Raw genomic sequence first — 13,938 nt, 5'->3', positions numbered from 1 at the left:
TTTCCTGAAAGTTGATAGCCCAGAGAAAAAGCAGCCTTTAATAAATGATTCCTCAAGAATTCAGTATGTGAGAAAACAAACTCCAAGCCTATCAGCTGTATCACGGCTCTGGACTGGAGCTGTAACGCTTTTACACACAACAGCCTCAGCTGCAGCTGTCTTCTCGCCCTGTGTGGCGACCGGCCGCTTTCTGCACAGGCCTGGAGTCCTCCCTGACAAGTCGCTGTTTGCATTCTTCTCTCTTATCCCAGTCCCAGGATTTATGAGGCTCAGCTTTGTTTCCTTGGTGTTAGAGGTGCTGGTACTTGCCCTGTCACTTCCATTTCTTGATCCTGATTTTCTGAATCACCCAGAGACCAAGTTTACTAGGACTTGGCAGTCTTTGCCCTTGATCATGACCTCCACGCCTCTCCATTTAGAGAGGGGTCTCTATGGCCCACTGCGGTGCTCACAATCACGGGACCCTGCCCTAGAAATACAGAGTGGGGCAGGCGACACATGCATGACACTCGAGGTCATCCTCTGAACCGTCCTTTTGCCGTCGTAAAGAAGACAATATTGGGATTATGAGATGACCTGGAACATTAGAGTCTAGACCTCGGAAGGTGCTAACATTCTGTGCAGGACCAGCGTGGCTTAGGATTCAGGAAGCGGATTCAGCCGGAGACTGGCAGAAAATCTAGGTCAGGGATAACGAGAGCCTTAATTTGGGTGCAGTGGAGAGAAGCAGAAAACAGGGCTGGAAGGAGAACCGTAGGAAGACACCTGGCAGACGTGACAATTGATTGGATGTGGGAGGGTAAAGAGACGGGGGAGGAAAACTGAAGTTCAAGTCTAGGAGCCGCGGGAACAGTGATGCCCCAGCAGAGGAGGAAGGGAGGGGGCAGATCACCACTGGCCGTTAGTCCAAAATGCCAAACGTCTTCAGCACGGGGGGGCTTAAGTTACTCTAAGATCATCAGGCTTCCTTACCTTTCAAAGGCATCATTTCCTTCTATTTATTTTTTTAATTAATAGACTATATTTTGGGGAAGGGAGGTAGCTTTAGGTTTACAGAAGAAGTTGAGCATAAAGTTCAGAGAGTTCCCATACACTCCTCCTCCTAACTCCCGATTTCCTCTATTTTAACGTCTGGCAGGAGTGTGGAACATTTATTACAAGTGATGAGCCATTACTGATCGTTAAGTGAAGTCCATGGTTTCCGCGAGGGCTCACTCTTAGCGCTGTACATTCAATGGGTTTTGAGAAATGTATAATGACATGTAGCCACCATCACAGTATCACACAGAATAGTTTCACTGCCAGCCCCTGGCAACCACGGATCGTTTTACTGTCCCCATAGTTGTGCCTTTTCCAGAGCGTCATATAGTTGGAATCATATAATATGTAGCCTTTTCAGACTGGCTTCCTTCACTTAGTAAATATGCATTTAACATTCTCCCGTGTCTTTTCATGGCCTGATAGCTCATTTCCTCTTATGGCTGGAAAATATTCCATTGTGTGGATAGATCCCTTTTAATCTTTTAGTTTAACATTTAAAAATTATAAGACGCAAAAAGAAAAAACACAGGCCACAAAGAACAAATCTAATAAGCTAGGCTTCATCAAAATGAAAAACTTCTGCTCTTCCAAAGACGTTGTCAAGAAAGTGAAAACGCAAGCCACAGCCTGGGAGAAAATATTTGAAAGACAATTATCTGATAAAGAACATGTATCCAAACTATATAAATAATCTTTAGAACCCAATAATAAGAAAACAACTCAATACAAAACGGGCAAAAGTTGAACAGACACTTCCCCAAAGAAGACACAAGGATTGCGAATAAGCACACGAAAAGGCACTCAACATAATCTGTCGTTAGGAAGATGGACGTCAAAACCACAAGGAGAGACCGCTATATTCCCATTCAAATGACTGAAATTTTATCAACTGATCATTCCACGTGCTGGCAAGGAGGTGGAGCTACTGGAGCTCTCCTGTATTGGTGGTGGGAATGTAAAATGTTAAAACTGCTTTGGAACACAGTCTGGGGGACCCTTAGAGTGTGAACCATTAGCTGTGAGATAAGCCAGTTGCGCCACTTCTAGGTATTTACCCACACAGACTTGTACATGAAAGCTCATCACAGCCTTGCCTGTAATTAATTGCCAAAACCTGAAAACAACCCAAATGTTTAGGTGAATGGACTAACAAATTTTTACTCATGTTACGGAATACCACTCGGTACTAAAATGGAACTCAGCAAAATCCATTGTGTTTTCAACTCGGATCAGGACAACTGACCTAACTGCTCGCATAAAGAAATTGCAAGGAGGGAACCTACTGCTAAGGAGGGGCTTAAAAGACACACCAGCTAATTTTATCAATTTTATCCACTGTGTGTGGAGCTTATTTGCAACCTGATCCAAACAAACTATAACATGCAAACAAAGAAACCATTTATGATCATTATGAACCATTGAAAATCTGAACACTGGATGTTTGACGATATTAATATGATTATAGCATTATGAGTATTAATGTGAGCATGTCATTGTTCTATGTAAAAAAAAAAGTTACATGCTGAGAATATTTACAGATGAAATGATGTCTGGAATTCCCTTCGAAATAATACAGGCGGGGGGTCAGGGGGAGTGGGGGGTAGGGATGAAACCAGCTTGGTTATGAGTACAGTCTGCCCTCTATGTCTGCAGGTTCTGTATCCGCAGATTCAACTCACCGCAGACTGAAAATATTCGAGAAAAAAAAAATTCCAGAAAGTTCCGAAAAGTAAAAGTTGAATTTGCCACATTGGCAACTATTTGAATAGCATTTACATTGTATTTACAACTATTTGCATAGCACTGACATTGTCTTAGGTATTATTTGTAATCTAGAGATTATTGAAAGTATATGGCAGGATGTGCTTGGTTATATACAAATACTACACCCTTTTATATAAGGGACTTGAGGATCCTCGCTGGGGTCCTAAGCAATCCTCCAAGGACAGCAGGTGACGACCGTACATGACGGTTCATTATGTTATTCAGTTTACTGGTGTATATGTTTAAATTTTCCTGTAATAAAGTCTTTTGTTAAGTTCCCTGCAATCTCACCACCATGCAACAACCACTGTTGACGTTTTAATGTGTGTGTATCTTCCCAATATTTGCCCAGAAGAATATATTTACTATTATATATTATATGGTTCATATTTTATAAAATCAGGATATTATACAAACTGCTCTATAACTTTGGTTTCACACTCAACAATTTATCTTTTTATGTCACTAAAGACAGATTTACAAACTCATTTTTAATCACTAGTTTATACTGGTGTCCCATGATTTTTAAAAAATTATTTCCCAAGTGTTGCACAGTTAAGTCATTTCCTGTTTTTCACCATCATGAATAATGTTACCATAAGCTGCCATCTGCAATGAGAAGTGATACAGACTCGCAGTTGAGAGCCTGGGTTCTGGAGCCCTGCTGCCTGGCTTCTAATCCTGACCCTCTGTGACCTGGAGCAAATCACAAACCTCTCCACACCTCAGCTTCCTCAGATGTAAAATAGGGATGATAACAGTGCCTATTTCACAAGACAAACGGTGCATTAATGAGCTAGTATATATGTGAGCAATTGGAACAATGGCGCAGAATGACAATTTGCTCTATGTGAAACATCATTACTACATTTTGCACGCCTGGTCAATTTCTTCTTTAGAATCACTGGGATAAAAGATATGCATGTTTAGGGCTTTTGAGACCCAACTTACCCACATTCTGAAACTACATTCTTTTGCAGAGGTCTCCTATCATTGCATTTGGTAAATGAACTTTTGAGGGGTTAAGAAAGTGGACAGGCTTTGTCTTTGTCCTTTCCTTGTCCCACAAAGGCTAAACTTACCTTCATTTGACAGTCTGCTGTACTATTATAAGATGTGCATATGTTTTGTTTTGTTTTAAACTTTCTTTAACCTGCTCCAAACCAAAAGTGTCCACCTAGAGAATTTCAAAATCCAGTGGACGTAAAATAGCTAACACTCTGTGCAACATGATTGCAGACAAGACACGATCACTGCCCGTAAGCCTTAACTTCCTGTCTTTCATGTTAACACCCTATTCTAATTTTTCCAAACTCATACGCTTGTACCTCTAATTACATTCACTTTAAAAAAAAAACAAATAGTTCTCACCTTGTTCTCAAACTAACAACAAACAAAAGCCTAGTTTCATCTCCAGATGTGATGTTCAGGACAAACCCTGTGTTCTCTAGTCAGTATTCAAGTTAGCTGAGCAGAAGCACAGCTGTCCAGCCTAGGTCCTGCCCCAATCCAGACATGTTTCTGTTGAGCCTGCAGCCCGTCTTTTTGCCCTCAGGGAGAGATTCTTTTTAAAGGGTAGGGGATTTGAGTTGAAATCCACAAAGCAAACCTTGTGTTCCCCACGCTCCAGAATCCAGTCTGCCAGGCTCTTAGCAAATCCAGCCTCAGAGGACTTGCTCCTGTGCTCACTTTCCTCCTTCCAGGGAAGGGAGCCTGGGGTGCATCTCAGGACCATGCTGTTCCTTGTTCCCCATTCGGACCACTACCCAGTGTTCCTGGTTCTACTCCCAAAAGACTTCTGAAATTCACATCCACGTTTTTCCTCCTCATCAAGGCCTCTCTCCTAGAGGACCACAACAGCATCTTCCTCCTCCAGACACATTCTCCAGGGTGGATCTTCCCACTACAAGGCCTGCAAGCATCTGGCTCAGTCTCTAACACCCCCTTCCCCTCCCCCCCTCCATGTGGTTCCTGAGCTCCCACCCTGCAGCCCACCCACCTCCTTTGTCTTCCTTAAAGGCTCCACCACTTCCTGCCTCAGGAACTCACACACCGTGTCCACTTGGCCTGACTGCTGTTCGTGAGCTCTCTGCCTTCTTCTCATTTTTCGGGTCTAGCCTAAAACCATCTCCCTGGGGAGACCTTCCCCAGCCAATCTAAAGTCCCCACCTGTAACTGTCCCCACGGTCCTTGTACTTTTGCTTCTCAGCCTTGACTACGATGTGTAATTACGCACCCACTTGACTGTACCCACAGCCTGTCTCCCCACTCGACCGTCAGTCTGTTTTGTTCCCCAGGCTGTCCCTGGTGTCCAGCGTGGCCTGGTGCTAGCCAACTTAAGTACCCATAGAAAAGTGACACATTTCACTTGATCTAGTGAATCCACTGAAATATTATCTCCTGGAACAGCATGAGATGAGCTGGAAGGTCCAGATTCAAAAACCTCAATCGGACACGCTCTTATTTCCTAGCCTCATCTTTATGGGGAATGTGCCAGAATGAGATCAGCTCCCAGAGGACTTACAGCTCACCAGAAGAAGAAACGCATACCTGGAACCCTTGGAGAATCACTCAGAGAAAGCATATGTCCAAGTGTCAGAGTGATGGAGCAGAGACCATAGTAACCTCAAGTCAAAGGGGAGAGCCATGCATGAGACTTCACGAAGGAAGGAGATTCCAGGGAATTAACATCTGTGGGGAGGAAGGGAGGGGCACCTCATGCAGGGTGGGGCAGGAGAGAGCGAATGTACGAAGGAGGGAGCAAGGATGAAGCCTTTACTGCTGTCAGGGCTCCTCACCTGCCTCTCAAGGTGACTGAGATGGGCAGAGTAGTTTCATAGGGAAGACCATACAGGTTTGGGACAGCAATCGAGTATTCTCTGTGTTTCCACACACCAACTTAAAAACCCAATGGACAATAATTTTCTTGGCTAAGAATCCTTCCTATGTTTTAACTCAAAAAGGAAAACGTTAGTGTTCAAACTAAAGGTCTAAAAACCCAGGAAAAAAAATAAGAACAACCCCATGGGACTTCCCTGGCAGTCCAGTGGTTAAGACTCTGCATTTACAATGCAGGGGGTGTGGGCCTGATCCCTGGTTGGGGAACTAAGATCCCACATGCCACGTGGTGCGGCTGAAAAAAAAGAACAACCCCGAATGGAGATGCACGAAAGAACATTAGCCACACACCGTTGGGTAAAGCGGGTCCAAAAGTGAGCGGTGGAAAAGGGCACCGGAAGGATGCCAACCAGAGAACGGAGTGTGCATAGACCACCCCAAAGGGCAGCACAAACACTTTACAGGGCAGCTTCAGTCTGAAAACAGTATTTTGCTAACAATTTCCAGTTACGAAATATATTAACTTATGTTCCCAAAACACAGTTGTCTCATTTCTGGCTTACGGGCCTTCTGGGAATGTAAGAGGGAAACGCTGGTCTCTTGCTCTGAGTCCGTACGAATCAATTTTGCTTAAGCACACCTCTTTAACGGCTTTTCTTCTCACTCCTCCTGCATCGTTTTCTGTCACTGCTCTCTCCCGGGCATGTTGTCTCTGCAACCCTGTTCTGGGGGGCACAGGTGTCAGCAGTATCTTGACCTATTTTGAGTTCAGGGAGGAGCGTATGTAATACAAGTTGGAACAGGGGGCAGGAAAATGAACGAGGTGTCTGCTGTAATGTATCTAGGTGCGCTCAGTACTGTGTTTTAAGTTAACCTGTAAGTGGGTGACAACATCCCGCTCTGGAGACATGTACCTGAAGGAACAGAGGCCAGGGAGGCACCAGGGTCCACATTATAAATATGGACGGACATCTCGCCACTGTCTGGGTATCCACAGGCTTCTTTGCTACGGTAACTCTAACCCAAGTCTAATGAAACAGAAACAAACAACTGTTTATTTGATGTGGAAGATGAGGAGATACAAGAATTCAATGGCTTCTCTATGAATTAATGATTTGAAGCCATGATTACCCAGTGCTATAAGCAAAACGTTTTTTTTTTTTTTTTTATTAAATGAAGCAGACCACCAGGCTCTCAGGAATTCCTTATGCAAAGTCTCCATCACTTTGATCCATAAAGACCTCATATGCATGAAGGGATTTATACTGGCCGAACAGAGCAAAGGAATTAGCTTTTGAGTTGAGAGACTAGTGCTTGGGCTTAGGCTTGTTTTCTTCCTTGAAGTCCTTATGTCATTTTATATCAAAAGCATGACTTTGCAGAAACCTCAGAAGGTCCCCAAGCTCGTGCAGAAATCCCAAGGTGAATTTCAGGTACACAGAGCTGCGTGGATGTGGGGGAGAGGGCTCTGGAAAATACCAGGAGCTGCACAGGGACGGCTGTGAATGTCACAGTTGTCAGTAGCTCTCCTGCTGCATTAATTAAAACCACTAATACATATTCATGAAAACAAAATGTTTACCAGCTGTACAACTAGACTGACGTACCAGGAAAGCTGAACGTCCCCAGAAAAGACAGAGTGTGAAGAAATATGAGATTAGCGGAATGAGCTCAATCCAAACCCTCTTAGACGTCACCCAGACTCACACGGCGCAGCCCTGCACCCACGGCCCCATTTCGGGCAGGACCAGGAGTCTGAGGATGTGGGGTTTCCAACGTAAAACTACAGCCCTGGCGCACGAGAGTCCGACCTCCAAGACCCGAGAGCTCAGAGAACACTATTGTTTTGAGGGTGAAACCGCAGCAGGAATACAAATCCTTCTGAAGGAGGAAGGAAAGGAAGTGGATGTGGACCCCGGCGAACAAGTGGGACCAGGGCTGCAGAGAGCTCCACTGCTTCTTTCGCGTGTTCCTGGGCCCTGTAAGTAACCCAGGTCAGAGCTCCTCATGTGCGGTGAAGTCTCCTTCAAGCCAAGAGAAACAAGCAAAATATTCCCTGCTGTGGGTTCTCAGAGTCTGAAGTAACAAACCAAAACCAGCGGAAAGGAAATCAAATCTGTCCTGGGAAGCACGGCCCCTCTGCCTCTGAGAGGTTCGCCAACAGGGACTGCAGGCCGCACGGAGACCAAAACATCAGTTTCCCTTCTGGAATTCCCTTCTGGAATTGCCTGCAGCCCAGCCAACTGTTCTGGGGTTCGGCTTTCCTAAGACGGGCACCCCAGGACTTTGGCTCCCTGCACCTGGCTAGGCACACGCTCCGAGGGCATCTCAGGACACAGTTTCTCGAGACAGCCACCGGCAGGTCGCTCTCTGGGGGGATCCAGGATGGAAAAGCTGTTACCAAGGAAGCTGTGAAGGTTCAAGCTGGCCGTCGGCTGGGGAACAGCCGCAGATAAAGGTTATTCGTGAGACCAACGTAAAGATAGGGAAGCAAACATGACCCAGGACTGGGGACAAAGACAAGAGCCACCAGCTTCCATCAGTGACTGATCAGATGGACCCAGAGATGATCACGCTGAGTGAAGTAAGCCAGGCAGAGAATGACAAATACCATATGATATCACTTCTTACACGTGGAGTGTAAAAAAAAAAATACAAATGAATTTATTTACAAAACAGAAACAGCTCACAGACATAGAAAACAAACTTATGGTCACCAAAGGGGAAAGGGGAGGGATAAATTAGGAGTTTGGGATTGACATATACACACTACTATCTATAAAATAGATAACCAATAAGGACCTACTGTATATCACAGGGAACTGTGCTTAATATCTTCTAATAACCTGTAAGAGAAAAGAATCTGAAGAAAAGTATATATATATATACACACACACACACGTATAACTGAATGACTTTGCTGTATACCTGAACCTAACACAACATTGTAAATCAACTATACTTCAATTAAAAAAAAAACAACTCATCAGAAATGAGGAAAAGTTTTCCACACCCACTTCCCAACTTCAGGTCACATGGGATGGAGACACCACTTCTTGCCGACAATCACCAGGCAAAAGAAATGACTAAAAGCTTCTCTTATTTCGTTTGCCCAGAGTCATTCAGTTTCATGAGTGATTTTGGTTTTCTATACCTTTATCACTCTCTATTTTCTTTCTCCTCCCCTGGACATACTAACATAAAATGCTATAAAATACATAATTCTTTGATTAAAATACATTTTATTTTTCAACAGGATTACTTCATTTTGATTCACAAAACCCAGACTCGGCAGGTGAAACCACAGACTCGTGGAGATGGAGAAGGAGGATGCACTGTGTGGGTCTGCGGTAACCAGGGCAGAACTGCAGGGTTTAGTATCTGTGGCATCGGACCAAATTCACACAGAGGAAATGCTCTCCTCTGGAGTTCCCTGGTTTTTATCTTCTGACTCCCAGAGCATAAAAATGCAAGCTATGTGGAAAACACAAATCAGGTACTCACTGATTCCTTGAAAGAGCTCTTCGATATTAATTGCATTCTTTGCACTGGTCTCAACCACAACAGCACCAATGGACTCTGCGTACTCCTTAGCATCCTTCAAGGGCACCTCCCTGGAAAAGAGGGCAAACCCAGACAGAGATGAATGCTCGTTTGTACAGGATAAATAACCCGACAGCGCAAAGAAAAAGCTCACGTGCAAACAGCTCCCTTGTGGTCCTGCAGAATAATAACTCGGTTGCTCAGCAAGTACTGGAAACCTAAGATGGGTGAGGCTTTTTCAAGTTTAAAACCTGCTCTCTGGCATCCATGGAGATAAACTACTGTCCCCGGTCCCACCGAAGGAAAGAACTCCAGAACAGTAGGAAAAGGCTTTAGGAGTAAGGCCAGCTTTCGGAGTTAGGATCGATTCCAAAATTTTTTCCCTTAATAATGACTCAATATTTTTAAAAATTTGTGTATGTGCGCATGCATGCATACATGCTTTTCTAAGGATTTCCATATATCGCCTTTTATAAATCAGAGAAAATATGTGACATGATCTGGAAGTTTGGCAGTGAGCATGTTCACAACTCCAAGGGCACATTTAGATGAATAATCTAACAAGACATTTACTGATGTACTTTTCATGTGAATATACTGCGGTGGATCCAAACATTTAAAAAGACACAGTGCCTGTTCTCCAGAAGTTTACTGATGTATTCAACCAATATTTAGTGAGTGCTGTTGTATGCCAGCCTTTCTTTCAGGTGTAGAGAAAACCCTAGTCCCTGCCTTTTGGAATCTACACTTGAGAGCGAAGACACACACACCCACGGACACGCGAAGGAACAACATTGTCATATCTGTGTGGACAGCAAAGTGCTCAGGAGTAGCGGGGTGGAGAGCCATGCATTTGATCAACGGAACCCAGGCAGGTGCCTTGGAGGAGGTCACTGAAGTGTGGCCACGAGCGGCAGTGAGAACATGGACCAGGGCCTGTGATACAGCAGCCTGACAAAGGCCCCCCAGGTGGGGAGCGCCCTCATTCCCCCATCCCCGGTGCCATGGAAAGTCAACTCTGCACCCAGCCAGCACTGCCTTGGGTACAATGGAGGGTTGACAATGAAGGACGTGGGGTCTGAGTACAGAGAAAGTCAGTGATGGGGCTGAGAGGGTCCAGCAGGGATCGTGGATGGGCAGGTGGGCACCTAGTGGTCACGGAGGGCCAGCGACAGGATCAGCTCCACATCCTAGGGAAACAGGGGCACAAAAGGGACTAGACGGGGAGGCAGGGGAGAGTTCGCCAGCTCCTCCAGTGCTGCAGGCAAGAGAATGCAGGGCTGGGCTAGGGGGATGCTACAGGGAAAGGGCAGAGGGCAGGGAAAATCAAAACTGGGAGGGCAGTTCTTCTACAGGCCTCATCGATGGTTTCAACTGGTGCATAAAGTTACCGGGAAGGGCTTCCCTGGTGGCGCAGTGTTTAAGAATCCTCCTGCCAATGCAGGGCACGTGGGTTCGAGCCCTGGTCCAGGAAGATCTCATATGCCGCTGAGCGACTAAGCCGTGCACCAGAACTATTGAGCCCACGTGCCTAGAGCCCATGCTCCACAACAAGAGAAGCCACCACAATGAGAAGCTCGCGCACCGCAACAAAGAGGAGCCCCCGCTCGCCGCAACTAGAGAAAGCCCGCGCGCAGCAACGAAGACCCAGTGCAGCCAGAAATAAAATAAATGTATATTTTAAAAAAAGTTACTGGGCAACTTCTACCTGGCATTTAAATTCTCTCCAGATCCCAAATCATATGAGAGGAGGACTTTTCAGGCACTTCCTGGGAAAGGGTCCCACTACCACCTTCAAGACGGTGGTCCCAGGAGAAAAGAGGCCTCCTGAGCCGTGTCAGCTGGAATCTGTACTTGCGTTATCATTCTCACCAAAGATGCACCGGGCGAAATGGCCCTCCTGAAGCTACCCTTTTTCTTGTTTTCTAACAGACAAGCCCCGGGCCTCTCAGCTATTAAAAATAAGTTTTCAGTTTTTTGGTGGCGGTGAATTTTACAGTTGAAATATTTCAGAAGAGGGCTTGTCTAGGTTCTGTTTGGCAAGTCACCCTATTTCTTCTGTCTTCCGGGCAGTCTTTATCAAACCACAAATTGAAGGGTGGGGCTCCTCTCTGCCCAAAGGTGGAGCAGATAAGACGGGCTGTGTCTGCTCATCTCTCCCTGGGGTAGGGGCCCATCTGGCAACCAAGGAAGCTGCAGCGACACCTCCCCTGCGTTCTTAACTCCCCTCTCATCAGCCCCCTCACTGGACGAAGACGAGCAGAAAAGTTTCTGCCAGGGTTACGGTGGGAACAAAGTCACTTGCAATGCAATACAACCTATCCATCCCGAGGACCACAGTAAACCTCCGAGAAGGGTTAGTTCTCTCAGAGACAACAACGCTGGGCCCTGAAATGCAGAGAGAAGAGAAGCGCGTCCTCAGATCTCCCCCAGGTTTCGAAACGGGTCTCGTTAAACAAATGACTTGCCAAGGTGACACAGTGACTCAGGGCAGAGACAGGGGCCAACGCAGGGCCCTCTGGCTCTGCCCCCTTTGCTCCTGTCACAACGAGCAAACAGGCACCCACATTCCAGAAATTGTTCCTTCAATCTTTACAGACAAAGAAAGAACCCCAAACTGCAGCACACTGGAGGAGGGGCGGAGGCAGGGCCAGGTGCAGCCCGTCCTGTAGAACAGGTTCTCATGCCAGGAGTCTGGAGGCCAGGCAAGTCCCGCTCCTCTTAAATGACCTGAGATTAGAAGGACCACCCACTCCTGGGTCTGAGAAAGTGTGTCTCACCACGGTGATATCACACAAAATATGTCTTTGTCCCTGGTTCTTGGTGCAGAACTCCTGAAGCCCATGGAGTTTCCCCAGTGGTCGGCGCGTCTTTGTTATTCATTAAGAGCCCCCAGGAGACCACACCTGAGTTTCTGATGGGGGGTGGGGCCGTGTCAGAAGTGGCTGCAGGACCGGAGCTGGTTGCCCAGCTGAGTAGAGGAGGGGGAACTTTCAGCCCTACTCCCAACCTTGGGCGGGGGGCTGGAGATTTAATCAGTCACGACCAAGTAATGACAGCTCAATAAAAAGCCTTGAACGCAAGGCGTGGGGAGCTACGGGTTGGTGAACACACGGAGGTGCTGGGAGGGTGGGGTGCCCAGAGAGGGCATTAGAGCTCCACATAACAGCCCCTCCCTACCCCCCAAACCTTGTCTTATGTGTCTCTTCCATTTGCCTGGTCTTGAGTTGTACCCTTTATAAAAATGAACCATAAGCCTAGTGCTTTCTTGAGGTCTGTCTGTTCTAGTGAATCATTGAACCTGGGCAGGCCAGTCATGGACCCCCAGAATGTGTCGTCTGCTGCGCAGAAGCGTGGGTGACTTGGGGATAACCAAGACCTGAGCTGGCGTCTGAAGGGGCGGGTAGTCTCGTGGGACCGAGTTCATGACCCATGGGGTCGGTGTTAACTGTGGGTCAGTCAGCATCAGAAATGGGCTGAGCTGCGGGACACCTGGTTGGTGTCCAAGAATTGTCACTGGAACAAATGGTACAGCTACAATCTGAAAGGAGAACCCTGGGGAGGTGAGTGGCTGCTTCCTCGGGGCCCCCGGTAGATGTGTGACCATCCGGTGACCTTGGAACCCCCCAGCTGTGTCTCGGGGGAGGCCACACACAGCCCGGGGAGACTGGAAGGTGCCAGCATCAACCGGTCTTCTGTAATCACCATCACAGGAGACATGGCATCCATGACTTTCCTTCATTTCTTTCAATGAATATTTACCGAATGTCTGCCATAGGCTGGGCGCTGTGATAGGCCTTAAACAGGTAAACTGAAACGAGTCCGCCCAAGCCAAGGTATAAACACACAGCTAGTCAATTTTGATGGGAAAGAGTATTTTCAGACTCTCAAGATGAAGCTACATACACAAAGTCAGGACTCCCAGAAGTCACCCTGGAGACCACGGAGAAAAACACCAACTTCCAGGGACCATAAGAAGAAATGGAGTCAGGATGAGCGTGCAGAGCTGGGTGACAGCGGGGCGGGGGTGCTGGTGAAAGCATCACGGGTCAGGATCTGGGATGGGAGGCTGCCTCCAGCAGACTGGCCTGTGTTGGGCATGCGGTTACAGCCTCAGAGGGCTCACAGCCGCGTGGAAAGCAAATGGGCTTGGAAACCATCACTTCTCTATTTATACTCACCGCCTTTCAGCCACAAACCGGCGGCTCTCCCTGTAAACCTGCTGTTTCCTAGGCCAAAAGCCCTGGAGGTGCCTACAAGGCGTCCCCTCCCCTCTCAGCCCGAAGTGATCAGGCCCTAGTCTCCATCACTCAGGTTTCTGCTGTTGTCTCTAACTGGTCCTCCAGCCTCCTGCAATGTATCACCCCCAGGCGCACCGTGGGGATCTTTCAAAACTACAGATCCATCAAGTATTCCCGTGAATAGAATTCTTCCATGTCTTCCAACCCATGAAACCTAGCGCCTTGGCAGGACGAGGCTTCCTGCCTGAGTCCTCCCCGTTCATGCCCGACGGGACAGCCGCTCTAGGACCTTGCTGTGCTCACGTCTGTTTCTGGACCTTGCACCCGCTCTGGTCCACCCCTCCCCACCCCCTTCCACACGTGGCCTCCTGGAGAGCTCCGCGCAGCACCCCCTCCTCGAGAGCAGCCTGGGGGCTGCCATCATCCTGGTGAGATTCTGTCTCCCTAACGGGCTGTGGATCTCTTTTTTTTTTTTTTTTTTTTCGGTACGCGGGGCCCTTACTTTTTTGGG

The 13,938-nt window shown here is 47.1% G+C and overlaps 1 protein-coding gene across 3 annotated transcripts in view; it reads right to left on the bottom strand.

Moving 5' to 3' along the window:
• The window catches only part of RAB31 (RAB31, member RAS oncogene family), a 107,034-nt gene that overhangs the window by 7,950 nt on the left and 85,146 nt on the right, over window positions 1-13,938 (bottom strand). For 2 of the 3 annotated variants that reach the window (XR_003005762.1, XM_024763845.1), the window contains exon 6: window positions 9,148-9,257. Coding sequence is in view for 2 of the 3 variants with exons in the window: in XM_024763845.1 (XP_024619613.1) it covers window positions 9,148-9,257 (110 nt within the window). In the remaining variant the exon portion in view is untranslated. Of the gene's footprint in view, window positions 1-8,449; window positions 8,490-9,147; window positions 9,258-13,938 lie in introns of all 3 variants that reach the window. The other variant, XM_024763846.1, reaches the window with a different exon arrangement.

This window comes from Neophocaena asiaeorientalis, unplaced genomic scaffold, assembly GCF_003031525.2.
Source record: "Neophocaena asiaeorientalis asiaeorientalis breed wild unplaced genomic scaffold, Neophocaena_asiaeorientalis_V1.1 scaffold110, whole genome shotgun sequence".
In the NCBI taxonomy this organism is placed as follows: Eukaryota; Metazoa; Chordata; class Mammalia; order Artiodactyla; family Phocoenidae; genus Neophocaena; species Neophocaena asiaeorientalis.
This window is presented reverse-complemented; position numbering and strand designations above follow the sequence as displayed.